Source organism: Acipenser ruthenus, chromosome 10, assembly GCF_902713425.1.
Source record: "Acipenser ruthenus chromosome 10, fAciRut3.2 maternal haplotype, whole genome shotgun sequence".
In the NCBI taxonomy this organism is placed as follows: domain Eukaryota; kingdom Metazoa; phylum Chordata; class Actinopteri; order Acipenseriformes; family Acipenseridae; genus Acipenser; species Acipenser ruthenus.
This window is the reverse complement of record NC_081198.1, coordinates 43,203,939-43,225,348: the sequence shown is the minus strand read 5'-3', so window position 1 is coordinate 43,225,348 and position 21,410 is coordinate 43,203,939. Positions and strand designations below refer to the sequence as shown.

The 21,410-nt window shown below is 37.3% G+C and overlaps 1 protein-coding gene across 7 annotated transcripts in view; it reads right to left on the bottom strand.

Moving 5' to 3' along the window:
• Positions 1 to 21,410, bottom strand: part of LOC117410035 (activin receptor type-1) — a 39,539-nt gene that overhangs the window by 8,517 nt on the left and 9,612 nt on the right. For 5 of the 7 annotated variants that reach the window (XM_034016395.3, XM_034924389.2, XM_034016420.3 and 2 more), the window contains 7 exons: positions 18,317 to 18,508; positions 10,803 to 10,876; positions 9,076 to 9,339; positions 6,995 to 7,212; positions 6,183 to 6,282; positions 2,666 to 2,812; positions 1,942 to 2,217 (listed from right to left, as the gene is read on the bottom strand). In XM_034016395.3, coding sequence (XP_033872286.1) covers positions 1,942 to 2,217; positions 2,666 to 2,812; positions 6,183 to 6,282; positions 6,995 to 7,212; positions 9,076 to 9,339; positions 10,803 to 10,872 — 1,075 coding nt within the window. In that variant the 5' untranslated portion in view covers positions 10,873 to 10,876; positions 18,317 to 18,508. The remainder of the gene's footprint in view (positions 1 to 1,941; positions 2,218 to 2,665; positions 2,813 to 6,182; positions 6,283 to 6,994; positions 7,213 to 9,075; positions 9,340 to 10,802; positions 10,877 to 18,316; positions 18,509 to 21,410) is intronic. The other 2 variants (XM_034016409.3, XM_034016429.3) reach the window with 1 other exon arrangement.

Genomic DNA, 21,410 nt, shown 5'->3' with positions numbered 1-21,410 from the left:
GTAGAAATGGGCGACAAAAAAGGCAAAAGTATATTTCGGTTGATGATCATTTCAAGATATTTCCCAAAGAAACTGTACATGCCGACTGAGGTAATTGTTTTGCATGTCTTAAAATGTGTCTTTGGAGAAAATACGATCGATCGCTATTTAGATTCAGAATCACACATTAAACAAAAGGCTACTTCAGAGGCTGCTGAACAGAACGTAAAATAAACAGCTTTCAGAAAACAAACTGGAAAGTCAGCCCAGGCAAAAAGTATTCCTGTCTGCAAGTTAAATCAGTACTAAAACGATCCAGCACAGCCACCTCGTATCAACCTGCTGCTTACTTTTTCACAGATGGAATTTTAGACCCAAATAGCCACGTTTTCTTTGTTTTGACTCGGTACTACTAAAATAAATTATTGAATGGGACAAATAACATGACAACGAACATGCTGCATACATTGCCTTTATTAAAGTATGACAGATGCCCTTGTGTAAGTTTTTGGGCTGTTTCTAATCGATTTCCACATCTGTATAACTTTGCCTTAACTTCCAACCAATTCAACTGCTGGGGGATGCTGCATGCTTGCCTTTAACAAATGACAGCACTCTGTTTTAGTAAGGAAGCAAGTACCACTATTTTTAGGCTTTATAGTGTTCTGAAATACTGTTTACATGGGTTTATATAATGTTTAAACAGGTCCGCGAAATCCTAATTTTATTCCGCAACATACGCAATTTAAGTAGACCCCTAATTATAGGTGGAGAAAAAACACATTTACTGCCCTCTGGTGAATAAACATATCATTATATTACAGGTCCAGAGCTATCTAAATAATGATAGCAGGCAGCAGTGTGGAGTAGTGGTTAGGGCTCTGGACTCTTGACCGGAGGGTCGTGGGTTCAATCCCAGGTGGGGGACACTGCTGCTGTACCCTTGAGCAAGGTACTTTACCTAGATTACTCCAGTAAAAACCCAACTGTATAAATGTATGTAACAATAATGTGTAAAAAATAATGTGATATCTTGTAACAATTCTAAGTCGCCCTGGATAAGGGTGTCTGCTAAGAAATAAATAAATAAATAAATAAATAAATAATAAAATAAATAAAACAATTTATTTTTTTTAAAAGTACTTAAATGAACCACCTAAATTCATCACTAACCATTTATTTTTTCATTTTGCTTTGATATATATAAAATAAATCTAGTATCCTTTGCATTTATACTTACTGAAAAAAGATTCTGCAAATAAGAATTGGAAGAAATCAGGCCTAATGAACCTAAAAGCTCAGAAGCAGCTTGTTCAGATTGAAAGGGCTCCTTAATGCATCTGTAATTACGTCCTTGGTAAACATTTATACATAATAAGGGCCTTTTCGAGAGCTTTTACTTCTAATGAATCACTCAAAAACAAACTAGTGAAAGTGTACCATCTAAAACTCTCTATATATGAACTATTCAAGCAATGCAAAACTAACTTCATTATTACCTAAATAACAATAAAAAGTAAACTGATATTTTGCTTTTCCATGGTGCTCAATCAGTTCACAGGTTACCAAGAGGAGCTGTGAATGTGAGTTCTTTATTAACACGATTAGCATGATTTTGTTTTGCTGCAACTATATGACCAGAAGACTTTCTACCAGATTTATTGAGCATTTACCCCACGTAAAAATCTGTAATAAATCACTTGTGTATATTGGAGCCTGTATAATTCTTTGATTCACTAAACATAAAAAAAAATGTGAAAAAAAAAAAGAAGTGGAGGAGACTTTGCACTGTAGCAAAACAGAAGCTTGGTATGGCTCTACCAGTCCGATAAACAGAAATTACCGTAACACAAACACCTATTGAACGCCGAACAGAGAGAGGGAGGATTTTACTAATTATTGCTTTGCCATTTTTTGCTTCTCAATATTATCATTATGGAAGACGGAACAGAACATTCTCACCTAAGTCTGCTATACAGCACTGTCCATTCTTGTTAACCAGGATGTTTTTGCTTTTCAAGTCCCGGTGTGCAATAGCAGGCTTTCCTTGGGTTCCGAAGATCTCTACATGCAGATGTGCCAAGCCACTGGATATGGACAGGGCTATGCGCAGACAGCCCACCGTGTCCAGCATGGTCAGCTGCAGGTAATCATACAGGGAGCCCATTTCATGGTAGTGTGTTATGAGCCACAGCTGTGTACTGGAGTTTCTTGAAGTCATATCCGAAGCAATAAAACCTGGAATCGCACGCAAAGCAGAAGTTTAGTAAATTCTGTAGAACAAGCTATTGCCAGAGTATCAAAAATACTTACTAGAATTCCAGCTACATTATGAGTGGCCCATGCAAAAGAAGTGGAATAACATTTTATTCAGGATATGTATGTGCAGCTCTGGATAATTTAACATGCATTTAACAGGAAACTTGTATACGATTTGAAAGGATATTTTCTTCATGGATCTGTATCATGTTTTGGCAAAACTACTTATGTTAGCATTTGTTCCCCAAGTACAAAGTATTAATATAATTTGTTGCACCCTAAAACGGATTAAATTAGACATCAGAAGATACAGTATACTAGCTAGTAATTGGGCTACTCGGGATGAACAATTCCAGCTTCCAAGTACTTCCAAGTTAGGGTTAGAACCCCACTGCTCCACAATGAACTTCCCAAACAGTTTACTTACCCAATATGTTTTCATGCCTCAGCAGCACAGTGTTGTAGATTTCAGTCTCTCGAAACCAGGACTTTTCATCTCTGGAGGAGAAAATCTTCACTGCCACACTTTCTCCTTGCCACTGTCCTCTCCAGACTTCTCCATAGCGGCCTTTTCCTATAAATCAATACAACAAATTTAAAAAAACCTGTGCGAATACATCTGTTAAACTGATCTGAATTTACCTGGCATGACATTTAGTTGCATACATGCAGACTCATCATTTTGATAATTGAGCAAGCTGTCTGGAGAGCTATTGGTCGTGCCTTACTGCTGGAATATCTTCCCAACAGAACCTAGCCAAGTTAACACTACACACAGGAGGGTTCTTTGATTCCAAGAAACAGCAGCTGGGGGTCATTTAAGCGTTTCCTTAAAACTGAATTACAGGATTCAAAAAATAAATAATTAGGACAATAAATTCAACTGGACGTGGCTGTAAATTTCATATTAAGCAACCTGTTTTTCAATCGATTGCTTCAGAGTTAGAAAATGTAGCAATTGTACAAGACTGTCTGGGACCAATCACAGGCAACACAGGCGAGGAGGAACTATTCACATGGGACTTACTCTTCTGTATCCTTGAACTCAAAAAGGCAAAAAAAAAAAAAAACACACCACACAACACACCCAACAACAAGTCATCAGTGGGGATTATAAACTGGAACCAAAACCATGTTTTGCTTGCTACCCATTAAGTAGTTTACCCTATAATTATCCTGGACCTGTGGAATAATTTTGAATAAAATCAGCAAGCAAATCATTCATTGGGAAACATCTACTAAAGTATAGAAAACAAAATGAACTTTGGCACACCCAGATTGTTTACACTCTTCTCCCACAGTCTTCTAGCACCGATCTGGAAAGCGGAGTGTGATTTATTACTTAACGTATTTTCTTACAGGCGGTGGGCTTCACAGAGTGCATTTACCACCCTACAGAAAAGCACTTCCCCCCCCCCCCTTTTGCTTCGAACGAACCCAACTGGCATTCAATATACTGGGTGATTAGAAAGTAAGTTTATCACATCAACGCACCATATCATTGATGTGGTAAAACCTGAGATTTGAGGAATTGTGGATCAGAGATTCTAGTATGTTGCAACATTTCCTTATAATATTTAGCCTTGTAGATGTGAGTTTTTAATCCAATTTGTGCATGTTTTTGTAATCCCTATAATAAAAAAAAGGGTTAAAAAAAATGTTGCTATATGTCTAGTTAGGCAACAAAAAAAAAAAAGGTTTACTGTACTGTTATTTTTACGTACTACTTTGTTTATTTTGGTGTTGGTACAAGAGCAAAACAAATCTTTAATCCCTATCCTACACTGAAGAATAGGTTTCAACAGAAATATAGTAGGAAGACAGTGCTTACATCATATACTTATTTGCTCATTCATTTGTTATTTTCTTCATGCATCACTCCTGAATGTGCGCGCATATCCGACCCTATAAAATTTTTACTTCAGTGACGGTTAAGCGCGTGTGACGCATATCTGATTTCATTTTGGCCCGTTACAACCCTTGTATGTTTTTTGTGTTCCCTGAAAAAACGGACAATATCAAAAACGCATATCTGAAAAGGACTGCGTTTTAAAATAAGTAGGCTTCCATTTAGATGTACTGTATTGGTTTTGTTGGTACAGTACTATATATTTTTTAACAAGTTTCCAAAATTAAAACAGTATCCAAAGTCGGTGTTCAAAATTGCAGAATATAGTGCTCGATAAGGCCCTAACGTCACATTTCACTTGCAATTGAAAATACACAAAAGCAACATCACAGATATTAAAAAAAATGCATTGCAGTATCTAAAACTGTTTAATGATTAACGGTTATATTACCCTAGCTTGTCTCCTTCGCTTTGTTTTGGCTGCATTTTCGTCAGGTGAAACTGAAGAAAGTGCTCTGTAACTGCACAATGTAAGACAGACTGACTTGGCATTGGAGAGAATTTATTTATTTATTTATTTATTTAACCGCGGGCTGTGACGGACATTCAGATCAATTGCAACATTGAAGAGATGGGCTTTGTATCAGAAAACTGGTGACAGAGTCAGAAATCACGTGTGCCAGGTAAGTGCATTATTTTGTTATATATAGGTATAAATAATGGGGATTGATTTTATTCTTAATACAAGGGCGGTAAAACGCAACTGACATGTATCTGGGTAACGGATACCTGAGTACTGACTGTGAGTGTGTGTGTGTGTTTTCAGGGCATTTTGTTAATGTTAATGTCTTTATTTTTCGCTATTTACATTTTTTTAATGCAACTGTTCATTTTAACAATTTTTTAACACAACAGTAATCACACACGTTTGGTGACCATCATAACTGTTGCATGAAACCGCAGTGTAATAATGAAACCGCAGTGCAATAATCCAGCACCTCTGCATTTGTATGTCAGCCTCTATATATGAACCCCCAATATCTCTCACAGCTTTTTTGGGGCATATGTATAGCTATTACGTACTATATAATCACCTTACAGTACAATAATACGACAAAAAAATAACAATGATAAATACCCGAAAATAATCGTAATATTTTTTTTAATAAAGTAGATCGTAGGATTGCGTCGATCGCCGGCTTATTTTGACCCCCTGCATTCATTGTCACTATTTTTGCTTTCATTTTTAACGTTTTAGCCACTCGAAGTACTTAACACAGAAAACCCACTCCTTCAACTCTGATTGGTTAAATGTTGTGTCAAGACCTAACACAGCTGTCATGTGGTTCCAAGATTATTTTTTTTTCAGCCAGCAACGCGCAATTTATCTAGTCTTATAGAAGCACAATCAATCCTTATTGTTAAAGGCACAGTAGCATCTTGATTGTGTTTTTTCAGCTGGGCGGCAACAGCCACTATATTAATAAAACCCTCGGTCAAGAGTCCAGAGTCCAGAGCCCAGAGCCCTAACCACTACTCCACACTGCTGCCCTATATATATATATATATATATATATATATATATATTATATACATATATATATATATTATATACACACACAAATATGAAACATTAGATCAGTTAAAGCAATTACCATCTTAATAACTTAATGCATTATTTACTGTTTAAACAAATGGAGTCACTGCAAGTTCTAGACAAGATTACAACCAAAGTTTATTCTTAATAAACTAACTGCATATTTTGTAATCCTGATAACAGCATTGTAGTAATATTGGGCAGCAGTGTGGAGTAGTGGTTAGGGCTCTGGACTCTTGACCGGAGGGTCGTGGGTTCAATCCCCAGTGGGGAACACTGCTGTTGTACCCTTGAGCAAGATACTTTACCTAGATTGCTCCAGTAAAAACCCAACTGTATAAATGGGTAATTGTATGTAAAAATAATGTGATATCTGTATAATGTGAAATAATGTATAATGTGATACCTTGTAACAATTGTAAGTCGCCCTGGATAAGGGCGTCTGCTAAGAAATAAATAAATAAAATAAAAAAATAAAAAAATTCCCAGAATACTGACCCACACACTCATTTAGTGTAATCTGCCGAGCTACTGTCCTTTGAACCAGGAAAGGCAGACCAGATCCACTGCCTGATGTACAGGAATGGTCCAACAAATCCTATGTAAAGAATAAGAAACAGAAATCAGTGCCACTGTATATAAAACACACGTATATCTTCATTTTAAATGATATGTGCTGGGCTGCCAATCAACTATCAATTATTTTCCTTTCCAATGTACTGCATTGAAGTAAATTGTGAATTTTACAGCCTAATTATTCACAGCAAATGCTTCAGGAATCCACAAGAGGGTGCTGGTTATCTTCTGATTTACCAAAAAAAAAAAATTACAACAGAGATATTTTTAGATAAACATTTGTTTGCCACATGACAGCAATACAGATTTACAGCAATGATGACTTCAAAACCCATAAAAGACTATAAAAGATTTTTTTTGGTACAATTATCAAATCCCAAAGTTTGAGATAATCACAAACCCAAGCCTGCCTTAAGGCAAAACAGAGCCTGTTAAATTAAATCTGTTCTAGAAATCGTTGCTTCATTTCCGTGGTGAAAGTGTGCTTTGGTAAAAACTGCACTTTCTTTTTCGTAGTTTTAATAGAGGGGCTACTACTAATAATGCCTTAAAAACAAGTGCCAAGTTCTCTTCAGTTTTATGTGGTACAGACATATTGAAATACCAGATTCAAATGGCAAGCATTCTAGGAACCGACACGCCTTCTGTTTTATAAAAAAAAACACGTGTGCAATATATAACAATTTAAATAATTTAAAATTAGAATCTTAGCTTACAAAGCTGGCTTCACTTACTGCCAAAGTGCTCTCCCCAACGTTTGAGGCTATCAATCCATCTATCGTCCCGTACTCTGCATCTCGTGCATTTAGCCTCTCCATCTGATTGTGGTGGATTGATCTGAAGATCAGGACAGCAATCACAGATAGGACTATCAGCACTATGACAGGGGCCACAATAACGATGGCCAGCGTTGTCACACTGTAATGCTGAGCTTCACCTTTTTGAGGTTTCCCTTTAAAAAAATAAAAAATAAATGGGGTGAATTTCAAAAGCAGTTGTGTGTATATATAACTAAGACAGTTGACGAAATAAGTAATTTATAGTGGATGACTGCCCATTTGTAACAAAATATTAAACCTGGTTGCATCTACACCATGAAGTCAAACAATTTATACCCAGCAACCACAAGGCTAGCAACATTCCATAGATATGTAAAAAGCTTTACCATTTAGATCAGTATCAGTATATTTGGACAAAGAACTTAATTTTTGTTCACAGCATGAATATCAACAATACAACTGCCAACGCCTTCCCAGTAAAAGCTATTCTGGCTGCTTTCCCTATAGGCCCTTTCACACTGGCATGCTCTACCTGGGTCGGAACCTAGGCGGGTCAGGACCTGGTGTCATGTGGGTCGGCTACGCGATTTCACACTGCTTTTGATAAAGCAGGGTTGACCTGGGTGACAGACACAAGTACACAATGCGTGTATCAATGCCCTGGAAGCAGCTTGTTACGGACGCTTCCATCCAAGCTTCTCTGGATTGAACTGTCGGCACAAATGTTGATTAGAGCAAATGCTTCATCATCCCTGCTGCAATCTGGCTCATGGTGTCTCAAAATCAACAAAAATATGTCTAAACAGGAAGCGAAACTTTCATGCAGGCATGGCTGTTTGTTTTTTCATCGGATTACGAACGGCCATCATGCATTTTGTCTCGCTCAACCCGGGTCAAAGTGTGTCGACCCACATCCTGAGGTGGGTCGCTGCGACCCGGGTACGACCCAGGATTGTGACCGGAGTAGCTAGAACCAGGGTTGGGACCCGGGTAGGAGTGCCAGTGTGAAAGGGTCTTTAGAGAGCTTTACATCCTGTCCTTGAATCAACTCCCGAGAAACTGGAAAATTAGTCACAGCGCTAATCCAATTCACAATAAAATCACTCTTGCCTCAAGTGAAGGAAGTTGTTCTTTTCAAAAAAAATATCAAGATATATCCCGAAACAAAAATAAAAAGCCTGGCCTGCATTTCTTTTACCATTTGTAAATGCTCAAAGCTGGATGTGACTATTCTGATCTTCCGAGATGTCTCGTTACAAAAGTTAAGGGTCTGTGGAGTAGAAGCTATAATGAATGACTCTGATGGGCAACAGCTGTTGATGAGGATGAGCCAAATCTGGGCCTCACATCAGAAGAAGCTGCCACTAGATTAAAATGTGTTCATGTCTTGAATATTCCCATCCCTATCCCCACCCCACACGTTCTTCTTTACATATGGCACTATGGATCCTCTTGAAATGGTTTATCAACAAAAGGAAATACATTTAAAACATAGCTTTTACTTGCTGTAAGCATGTCTCGTGGCGGGAGGTTAAAAAAAAAAGTGGCAAAGTGGTCAATTTTTTGGCAACCGAGAGAATCAAGGAATTTAAAGACAATATGTCACTAAGTCAGTAGTCTCGGTTATTGGTATGACCAGAGCTTTAAATCAAAGTTCTGCAATGTGCTTAATTTGGACTGAATGATAGCCACAATCCAATTTAGCGAATCATAGCATACACCTGTATGCCAAGCATTTGGTCTTTATCCTGTGGAAACAAAAAGTCACATGACCAAAATGGAAGCCAGTACATATTATTCCAATAAAATAAAGTAAACATTTCTTTCTCATTTTAATTTGATAAAACATTCATATCTAAACAAGACTTATATCTTGTGCAGTGCAATGGCACGCTACAATCCATTTAAACTACTGTGTTGTCAACATTTATTGATCAAAAATCATTGTGATGAGTCAGTACAAACATAATACATGCTACCAATGACAGTGATCCACAATAAAAATAAAGTTATTTTCATGTAGAGAACTGTCTTACCTTTTAGGGGCAATTGTGCTGTGATGTTTATGTTACACAAAGTCCCTTGACAGCACTCCACAGCCTGTTCCGTGGAATGAGGGGTTTTGCAGGTCATCTTTCCCTGTTCGTAAACCTGAAAGCAGCCTTTCTGGTAAACCCAAGTGCCATCATTTATACTGAGTGAGGAAAAACACTGCTGGCCAAAGCAGCGATCCCTGTTCCCACAGGACATTCCCTCACAAACACACTCATAGGTTTTTGTGTTTACCTTCAATTCTTCTTCTGTGGAAAACAAAAGAAAAAAAAGTTTAAGGAAACCTCAAACTATTCTTCAAATGACACACAAATTAAAAATAGAGGAAGGCATATTATAACATTATGTTTATCTGGCGAAACTGCATTTCAGTTCAATGATGCACAAAGCCTCTAGAAAAAATAGTTCTACTGTACTGTACAAATTCTTGTTTGGACTAGAAAGCAGTGCAGATTTAAAATTACTGGCTCTACTTTTGTCAGAGGCCTCATTCTTGTCTTAGCCCCCACCAAATTGGACCACGATTCAAATTAGGCAAAGGGGACAAAAGAGGATCTAGGAAATATTCAATTTCTTGTTAGAAACAAAAACCCAGATTTGGAGTTATGAACCATTGCTCTAACAAACAGAATGTGATCTGAATCAAAATGGAAGGCTATGTGCCAAATAAAAACTTGCCAACCAGAGTTGGTATTTAAAGGAATGCGGGTACTAAAAAAGGAAGATGCTACATTGTGAAAGAACTAAACAAATAAGGTGCAACGCAGAGGCTGTAAGACACAAAGTAAGCACTGGGGAGAGTGACTGATTACACAGGCTCCCACAGTTGTCACAGATTCGGTGAGAAAGCTTAGAAGTATGTGCTTATGAAGATGGCACAGAGTCAAACTCTGAGGACTCCAAGTCACTCGGATTCCTCCTAAAATAAATACAGCAGGGAAACAAAAGTGAGAAAACGACAGATACAGTAGTACAGTAAAATCATTTTAATAGAGGAGAGTTCTAATAGAGAGGGCTCTTCAGACTGCCTTCAAATTCACAGAGTTGAGGCGAGTTTTAGGGATGGCAGTTTAGATCATTAAAATAGACCCAGTCCTGTTTTCTAAATATATTGTTGAATTGCTGTATTAAAATGATGACACTCCACATATTCTGTTGAGGTCAAGTTAAGCTGAACTTTAAAAGAAAGATGTTTTGATTTAATTACTATTATTATTTTTTTTTAAAGAGCAAAACAGTACCATTATGGATCCCCTGATTTACCCTATAACTATTTATCCATGATGTGACAGAGGGAAAATACCAAAATACACTGGCTCAGAGTGATAGGGGTCTTAATAGTGGAGGTATAGACAGTATATGCTGCAGAAAGGCTCCCTCAGTTAAGCAGTATTTGAAATACAATAGAACCCCCCCCCCGTGATTGCTTGAGATAAATGCAGATACAGAGATGAGTTCTGATTTATCCCACTCTCCTTGTAAGCGATATGCTACCAAAGTGAAAGACACATCAACATTGACAACACTGCACTGCTTTATGACTTTATGACTGTTCTATGACACAATTCAAATCAAACTTCTCAACACAGAATGAGAAAAAAAAGCACAAATGACTAAAGCTCAATATTCGATTAGTCCTTCATTTAAAAAAAGACAATCCTTGCCGATATAATTCCCATAGAACACAGGGAGTTAGCATATTTTTCCTTACCTTCCATGCTGGAAGAGGGCAAGACCAACATCACCAAGACAGAGAGAATCATGACTCCATCTACCATCATAGAACTGCAAGACAGAAAACAGAAAAAACTTTAATGGATAAATTAACAACACAACTTTTCCTGACATTTCCTAGTTACTGTAGCTGTCCCATTTCAGAAGCGTTTAAATGGAGGAATATTTATTGCTTGTGGGGATAGGTGGAGTAACCAGCTGTGCTCTAAAACACAGTTCTTCCACAGCCTACAGGATTGTCAGTGTATGGCTGACCAAATTAGAGGTGCCATTTTTTTCAGGGCTGGTATGTCCCCATCACTTTAGCCTTCCCCATACTTTTTCAGGGGGACCCGGATTAGGTCTTTGCTGGGTTTCAGGCCATTTTTGTATAACCCTGCAACACAGGAAATACCTCACTGTGGTTAACTTTGGACTTTGTATCTATGAAAGGACTCAGCCACTTCATTTGTTTATTCTTATCTTGTCCACACAAAGGGGAGTGGAGTGGAAGAAATTACTATTATTAAGGTATTGAATTTTAGTTGAATGAAGATAAAAGTTTAAGGTCACTATTTTTAAACTATGACAACATTTTTTATACAGTTCAACAGTTAAATTATCATTTAGCTTAATCATTATTCCTGCTGCTTTTTGTCCTGCTTTGTGCTGTGCATGGCATTGTACAGTACACAAAAATGATACTGCTGTAGGTCTAAAATTCACATTTACTGTACCAGGGGTCTTCTTTCTGTTGCCATGGTAACCAGTACCTAGCTGAGTGGTTAGCAGCAGGAAGACCCCATTATCCTATTGGCTGGTACAATGTCTGTGAGAGACAGCCAGGGCAGACAGGAAGGGGAACAGACAGACACAGAAGGAGGAGAGGCTCAGCATGATAAAGAGAAGTGGAGCAGAGGAGGAGAAGGCTGCCAGAAATAAGAAAATAGAAAGAGTGGGGGAGGACAGATTGAGACAGAAGGGCAAAACCCACACCAATATAGGCCCTTGAGATTAACATTTATTTTCAATTTGCGAAGGCAGGCATTCTTGCAAAAAAGGGACGCAGTTATCAAGCAAGAAAGGCTGCTGGGTCAGGTACAAATGTTTATCCATGTAGCACTAAATTAGACAAATAATCCAATGCTCAATGTCCTCACAGTCAACAGATTTGCACGTTAAACATTATTGTAATAGATTATTTATTATTGATCCAATTATTTATCATGATCCAATTAATTCTGAATCAAATGAATAGGTTATAATCTGGGTTGAGCACAGAAAAAAATGGTTTCAGGTATAGCTGGCTTTGCATTTAGGCCATTATGACAAAGCTTTAGCTCAGGAGTTATTTAAAAAAAAATGGTTAGATTTGAGGGATTAAAAATGTTAAGTATGCATGAAATCTGTTCCGAAACCAAAAGCAGTCTAGAACCGTTTTATGACAATCAAGCTTTATATATAGCTAACGCTGAATACTGATGATCAATTACTAATTACAGCCAGGTGTGCAAATTTGGATATGTAGCATTCTAGCACAAGAGGACCTCATATAGAGCCAGCAATATTAAATTCTTGCGCCAGTTGACATTTAATTTTATATATATATATTTTGTACTGCAGTGACATGTAGGTTCAAATGCATGGAGAGAACTCAATATGGTCGCTGGGGTAAAAGGAAAAAAAGCCCTATCACTTTTTTTGTTTTTTAATATTTAAAAGAAGGTGAACATTATGAACTGCTGTACAGTAGTTCAATGAATACTTGTAAAATAAAATTGTGAGATATACATGTATACAGACGACACACACACACACACACACGAGAATATAGTATATTGAGAATATGCATTGTTCATTCTTTCTATAAATAAAAACCACAGAAGCAAATCTGGGGAAGCCTGTATTAATTCATATTCTGCAGAACATGCAGAGTACTGGAATGACGCTGCATCTATCTGCAAGTATTCCTAGGCAGATTTGTTTCCTCATATTATCTAACTCAAGCCAGCATTCTGGTTTAGAGTGTTGAAATGCAGCCAAAACATTTTGAAGGGGGTGTCAGGCAGTTCTTTCTGGTTGCCATTTTGTTTAAAGTCCTATTTCTCGTATTAGCCCTAAAGCACTCTGTTAAAGCCAAAACTTTATTTTTATATATTGACCCCCGCCCCCACACCTTAATGTATAGTACATTGAGATAACTTTTTGTCGAGCAACTAATTGAAGGTGAAACTGTCCAGAGAAAAGAAGAGCGCTTCACTGCCATGGCTGGAAGAAAAAAGAAAGAAAAAAAAACAAGTGGCAGAGTCCCAGGAATCTGGTTTGTGAGAGCCGAGACAAGTAGCTATTTTCCATTGAAATCTTATGCCACTTGAGACTTGCACCCCAATAAGCACTTCAGCCCCCACAACCTAGTAATGGACAACTCCGCTGCTGGCCTCACACAAGTCTTAGATTTCATTTTTAAAAAGTCCATCTTCAATGCTAAAACAAAGGGTTTTTAATTCATTTAGAAATACAAGATTAAAGTTACTGATAACAGACTAAAGTTCTTTCTTGAAGAGTGATTGGCACGATGTGTTGTTTTTTGGGTTTTTTTTTACTGATAAAAAGCCTATCTGCAGATATATCTCAAAGCAGATTCCACCCTTTTATCAGTATGCATTCCAGCTGGATCCCATGGCTGTGTTCCTGCTAAAGCGTTGCACATGAGGCAGGCCGTCTATTGTCGTGGTGTTTGTAGTGTTATCAGAGGACCACAAACATGAGCAGACAAAAACCCACTTAGGCATATCTGGCTTACGATCAAAGAAAGTGCTATACCATATTTTATCTAATATATAGTGGTGAGTAATTAATCGAAAATACAGTTAATTTCCGATTGTTAAATTAAACACTGAAACCGACTTCAAAACAATTAATAAACTGCACAATTTGGATTGATTATTATACTATAAAACTTCACGCTTTCTTCATGGTCACTCATCATAAAAGTTACTTCCGCATCTCAGCCACTTTCAAGTTCGTTTCAGGCAACCACTGAAGCTGCTCTCACTCTGGGGTCTGTAGTGCAAGAACCGAGACCCGCCCTCCTGTAAAGCTCCCATAATGCATACAAAACGGCGCCACGAACAAAAACATACAGGGAGCGTAGCGTATCTGAACTCTTCATTATAAATGCTTGTCAGAGAGGTGAGCGAGTGTTTAAATACTGTAAGTTCATAAAAATAAACTATTTGCATTTTTTTTTTTATTTATTTTTTACACATTTACCAATCACCTTAATGACATTTCGTTCATATATATGTTGATATAAATATGTATTTATAAGTGAGCTCCCCAAAGTTATTGTATTGTTTTACTGGGACTTTCACTTGTATCAATCAATCAATCTTTATTTTACATAGCACCTTTCACAGTGGACCACCATCACAAAGCGCTTTAATATATAGTGATTGTTATTGTTGACTAGTTGTCTCATTTTAGTTTAGTCAGCAAGACAGGTTAATACATTAAATTTAAATAATAAACAAATGTTTCAAATTACTATTTCTTGTATTACGTTTCATTTATTATTAAATGAAACGTAATACAACCAAGGATGACAACCTGAAACAAAAGATTACACAAATAATTGTAATTATTAATTACTGACAGTTATTTTTATAATATTTTGTTTCAGGTTGCCGTTCTTTCTTGTATTACGTTATTTAATGAGTTAAACTTTCAGCCATGTATTATTATTATTATTAATGCTGCAGAACAGAAAATATCAACCCTAGAGAGTTAGGGATTCAAAAGAGCTTAAGAGAAGATTTCAGGCAGTTGACAGCAAGAGTGCTTTGTCAGATTGTGTGTGCTTTACTTCTTTATTTTCTTTATGTTATTGTAAAAGTGATAAATTGCTCATCACTTCTAATATAGGCTCACTCTCAAAAAGACTTTCATACTGTAGGTCATGGTTCAGTTTTCAAAATTACTAGAAAAAAGTTTCTTTAAATAAAATAAAATAAATAAATAAAAATAAAGTTTTCAGGGGGCTCCAGAGTGGCGCATCCAGTAAAAACAGTTGCGTAGAGTGCCGGATGCGTCCTATAGTCTGGACATCGCGAGTTCGAGTCCAGGCTATTCCTTTGCCGACCGAGGACGGGAGCTCCCAGGGGGCGGTGCTCAATCGGCCGAGCGTCGCCCGGGGGGAGGGTGGGTTAGGTCGGCCAGGGTGTCCTCGGCTCACCGCACACCAGCGACCCCTGTAGTCTGGCCGGGCGCCTGCGGGCTTGCCTGTAAGCTGCGTTGTCCTCCGACGCTGTAGCTCTTGGGTGGCTGCATGGTAAGTCCGCAGTGTGAAAAAAAGCGGTCGGCTGACGGCACACGCTTCGGAGGACAGTGTGTGTTCGTCTTCGCCCTCCTGAGTGAGCGCAGGGGTGGTAGCAGTGAGCTGAGCATAATAAAATAAATTGGCCATTCCAAATTGGGAGAAAATAATAAAAATAATTGGCAACGACTAAATTTATATAAAAATAAATAAATAAATAAATAAAAAGTTCTCATTCAGTTTAATGGAATATCGTATAAGGAAAATGTTTAACAACAATGTCTAATAACCTGCCACAAGACACACTTTATGTATGTCCTTATAAAAAAAGGCCCTAACCCAGTTTCATCACAAATGTATATGCACTTCAAGATGTATGCAAAAATCTAAAGTGTGATACATACAGACGCCACCACTGCAATATATCCCAGCTGCGTTAATCCTAATAATAATAATCCTAATAAATAATAATAATAATAATAATAATAATAATAATAATAATAAGCAGTTTTTAGTAGAAGAGTAATACTCACATTTTTCAACAACTTTTGAGAAGTATTGGTTAGACAACTTTAAAAACACATAATGGCTTTGAAACAAAAGCTCAACAGTGATTTCCTTTCAGATGCTAAAAATAATGGAGAGCTGCATAAATCCTTGAACAAAGCAGGAACTGTTTTTCAACTTGGCAGCACTTTTAAAGAATGATGAGTTACTTTCACAAAACCTTTGTCATGTAAACATTATATATCCTGCAGTGTTACATTTAAGTACATAGACTGTACATTTTAGTGCAAGCCTCTAAAGCTAAATTTACATTTCTCACCTAGTCATTTGGCCGATAGGCTGTACAGAGATGTATGTTTATTTTCAAAACGAAATTCAGCCTCTCAAGCATTATTATACATAACTGTCGATGTTATCACCTGGGCCAGGTTCAAGAGAGCACAGACTTTCAGAATGTAAGGAATGCAATCACATGCAAATCCATGCTACAGCAATACATTGCTGACTAACATAGGTATACCTAGTCGGAGGAGTTTAAAAAAAAACAAAAACAGCTTCCCGATAATCTTAAATTTCCACCTCTTAATGTGTAGTTTGAGAAGATGCAGCATAAAGAGTTTTACAATTGCATGAATGTTTTAAAAACAGAAAAAAGGAAAAGATGGGACACACACAGTGTGTACCAAATCCAGAATTATTTTTGGATTGGCATGGCCATGGCATCATAATAAAGATTTCTCTCATTCCGTTAACTTCAGAACACGGGTTACAAAGGATATCAAAGACATTGTAGCTGCACTGTTTTATCTGAGACGACCACAATAAATCCTATCAAATTACAAGAGACCCTCTGCTGGCACCAGATTCAATTAGATGCAGTGAGACCGAGGGTCATCGGTGTCGATTAACTTTGCTGTTAGTAGAATGAAGATGTCGTGCCTTTCTGGCCAGACTCTAAATCTTGACCCATCCAGCTATCTGAGATTCCCTACCTTCTGTATCACACCTTCAGCAATTAGAGAACTAAACAAGGACAAAAATGGAATTAACGTTTAAAAGAATTCTAAGTGGTTATTTGCCACCAGACATTTGTGGAAAACTCACATCACAGTAACAGTACAGTAGGTTTAAAATTTGCAAAAATACTTAACGATTTGTTAATATTATCAGCAATTCAACGAGAGCTATTGAACTGGGGGGGGGGGATAACACTACTTTTGCAATTTCTACAGGTAAGGACAATCACTGGCTGATCCAGGAACCCTGTCCACAACAGCCCTCGGGTGGTTTTATTATTTTCAGTTTAGCCTAATGAAATCAGACTTTTAAACACCATCCTCATTAGTTTCAGATGACACTTGATTCCAGCGATAAACCAAAGAAGACAACAACAAAACTTGTGAATATCCAGTTTTAAATGACACTCCTTTCGCAACTTCCTCACAGGGCTATATTGGTTGATCCTTCCACTTTCCATATCCTATGCTTCTAGTCCCTGATGTGTGCTGGCATTAGGGATATCAAGTATTCATCATGCATACACACAAAACACTGTGTCATGTGCCATCACTCTCGGGTGTCTGTATTATCAAGTACACTAGACATGGCACAATGTTTTCCATTCTACAACCACTTAACAGTGAGAAAACCACCAAGTCTGGCAGAAATGCATACGCTACACTTCTGTCTTATGATTCACCGCGCTTTAGATACAAAGGGCTTGAATAAATACAAATTAAGCTGCTATAGTTTTATTCTTTTCTAAAACAAATGCGAAGCAAAACCTTTCAAAGCTAGAAATAAAAGGAGCACAATGAAGATGCTCCTTCATTTAACTTATTTGTAAAAACTGTTGTCACTATTTAGTTTATGTGCAATCTTTGTACAAAAGCTTAATGAATATGTCCCAAAATGACCTGGTTATTCAAGCTGTGGTTCCAGTTGTGAATGTTTGTCCTCATCGCTTTGTTTGTGATTCAAAATAGACCAGCACATTTATGAAATTATATTGAAAATGGAAAGGATGCTTTTTCATAACACATCTAAATCATAACAGTACCTAACAGTTACTACATAATGAAACGCTTTCATGAGGTTAAAAAAAATAAGCACAAACCACCCCTTTCCTTAAAGGCTCTTATGTGGGTATTTCTGTTTTCAGAGGCCTCTATTCTGTCACTGATGATGTAAATTATGGTGGACAAAATCCAGAGTAGTGATCTGATCAAAGTCCTGAAATACCAACACACATGTACTCTGCCACAATGTAACAACCAACTAGCCATCTGAGGCTAATACAGAATGGCATAAATCAAGGAGCTGGGCAGAAGAGCACACACACACACACACAATTATTACAGGCATACAACAGACTAATCAGAGGGCAGTGTAAGCCTTCACATATTGTAGCCCATCTGCAACTACTGGAACCAATCAACCTTTGGGATACATCTGTGGAATGATCTGCTTGGTTATGGGGTCTGTCTTTGGCAATGTTGAAACAGATAAGTTTGATGACCTTGCAGCATCTTAAACGCCTGGTGTAATTATTTAATTAGTATTTAGCCATCTATATACTACTTTGACAATCAATGTATGAAAGCAAATTGGATTTGCTGAATAAAGAAATTACATAAAATCGTATCTACTAAAATACTATGACCGAACTGTACAATATGTACATTGCATACCTGGTGCGTTATTCAGCTAAATAATTATGAATATTGTGATGTTTCAATGGACTCTGTTTTATCCGCTTCTTTCTACAGTAGGTTGCAGATGTGGCTCCCGGTCTCTTCTCTTGTGGGGAAACAGCAATGCTGGTTGTTTTCATTCATAACAGTAACAATGTGTTTCTTAACATCCATAATAATATATGTTATCTAAAAAAAAGGGAAACAACTACAATTACATTACATATTACAATTCCTTGCCTAAGAAACTGCAACATAACTTCACAGATGGTGGTGAAACTGTATCCAAGCTCTTGGTAGAAATTATATAAAGCCAAGACACCACACACATTAGAATACTCCCATGTGTTTGAGTCTTCTGTGCTTTGATTTTATTTCAATACAACAGGCATGTTTTAAGTGACTGAAGCCATTCTAATACATGCACACATTGAATACATATTTGACACAATCAAAATCATTCTAGGATTAGCCTATAGTCCTTAGTTTACAATCTTATGCGACACATTGAGATCAAATAACTCATTAGCTTGCAGGTCATCAGGGGTGCCTAAATGTAATCTTTAAAAGACCAACATGAAAAAAGAAAACACATCTATAAATGCAACACTTATCCCCTTTAGCATTCTCGTTAAGTGTGTGTTTATATATATATATATATATATATATATATATATATATATATATATACACACACACAGTGCCTTGCAAAAGTATTCAGACCCCTGACCAATTCTCTCATATTACTGAATTACAAATGGTACACTGAAATTTCATTCTGTTTGATATTTTATTTTAAAACACTGAAACTCAAAATCAATTATTATAAGGTGACATTGGTTTTATGTTGGGAAATATTTTTAATAAATAAAAAACTGAAATATCTTGCTTGCATAAGTATTCAACCCCTGTGTTGTGGAAGCTCCCACTTTACACCGATGAAAGAAATTGCCCTAACGAGGACACAATTACCTTACCATTGGCCTCCACCTGTGAACCATTAAAGTTGCTGTCACATTGGATAAAAACCCCACTGTTGAAGTATCATTGGTCAGACTGTGAATCTGAAGGAAAATGAAGACCAAAGAGCATTCTACACAAGTTAGAGATAAAGTAATACAAATGCATAGATTAGGGAAAGGGTACAAAATAATATCCAAGTGTTTGGATATGCCTGATTATTGATCAGGAAGCTTCCACTTCCTGATCAATAATCAGGAAGTGGAAGCTGCATCACACCACCCAGGCACTGCCAAGAAAAGGCCGTCCCTCAAAACTCAGCGCTCAAACGAGGAGACTTGTGAGAGAAGCCACAGAGAGGCCAACAATCACTACAGGAGCTACAGTGAAGGAGCTACAGAGTTCAGTGGCTGGGAGTGGAGTAATGGTGCACCAGTCAATCATATCAAGAGCTCTGCATAACACTGGCCTGTATGGGAGGGTGGCAAGAAAGAAGCCATTACTCAAAAAGTATCATCTGAAAGCACGTCTGGAGTTTGCCAGAAAGCATGAGAGTGACCCAGCTGCGATGTGGGAAAAGGTTTTGTGGTCAGATGAGACCAAGATAGAGCTTTTTGGCCAAAACTCAAAGCGCTATGTGAGGCGCAAACCTAACACTGCCCATGCCTCAAGACATACCATCCCTACAGTGAAGTATGGTGGTGGCAGCATCATGCTGTGGGGATGCTTCTCCTCAGCAGGGACTGGGCATCTTGTTAAAATTGAAGGAACAATGGATGGAGCAAAATACAGGGAAATACTGCAAGAGAACCTGCTTCAGTCCGCTAAAAAACTGAAGCTTGGGAGGAAATTCACCTTTCAGCAGGACAATGATCCCAAGCACAAGGCCAAAGCAACATTGGAGTGGCTCAAGAACAAAAAGGTGAATGTCCTACAGTGGCCCAGTCAAAGTCCTGATCTCAATCCCATTGAGAATCTGTGGCACTATTTGGAAATTGCTGTCCACAAGCGTCGTCCAACCAACCTGAACAACCTGGAGCAAATCTGCCAAGAAGAATGGGCCAAAATCACTCCAACATTGTGTGCAAAGCTGGTACATACTTACCCCAAAAGACTTAAAGCTGTTATTGCTCTACCAAATATTAATGTGTGCGAGTTGAATACTTATGCAAGCAAGATATTTCAGTTTTTATTTTTCTTAAAAATATTTCCCAACATAAAACCAATGTCACCTTACAATAATTGATTTTGAGTTTCAGTGTTTTAAAATAAAATATCAAACAGAATGAAATTTCAATGTACCATTTGTAATTCAGTAATATGAGAGAATTGGTCAGGGGTCTGAATACTTTTGCAAGGCATTGTGTGTGTGCATATATATATATATATATATATATTTTATACTGCGCCCAGGGCTTGCTTGATATTTGCTGTAGAATTAATTACTTTTAACCTGCATCAGCTACAAAGCCTCTAAAGTCTGTTAACTTCTCTTCTGAAATTCTGAATGCACTCCATGCAACTTATAAAAAGAAAAGCAAATGAAAAAACAAAACACCATGTTAAAAAAAAATGAGGACAGACAAACACACAAAGACTTTTCTGCACTTAACTGTAAGCATTTCCTACCTTCTATTTGAGAGTCAAAAAGTGATGACAGATAAATGCATGAAAAAGTGTTCCACAATGGGAAAATAAACTCAGGAATCAGACCAAACTGAAACAGCACAATAAATCTCCTAACTATATACACACACACCCAGATATTAATAAAAGCTGATGTTTCATGAATTGAGGATTATAAAATATTTTAAATATGTAAAAACTGTTTATTCAGTGGCAGCACAAACTGTTGAAAATAATTTGCTGCCACTATAATGATTCGAATATACAGTACTCGTTTTATTTTACACAACAAAGCTGCCTGTCATTCCAAACAAACAGACGTCTCACCTGTTTCACACATTACAAAATGTGTTTAATAAACTAACTGCTATATGTAAAAATGTAGAGAAGATCAGTAAGAAAATAAAATACGGGTGCAGTTCTGCACCCCAGCAATAAATAAACTGAAACCAATAGTACTTCCACCACAGCAGAACCAATTGTAATGGAATATAAAAGTATGCAA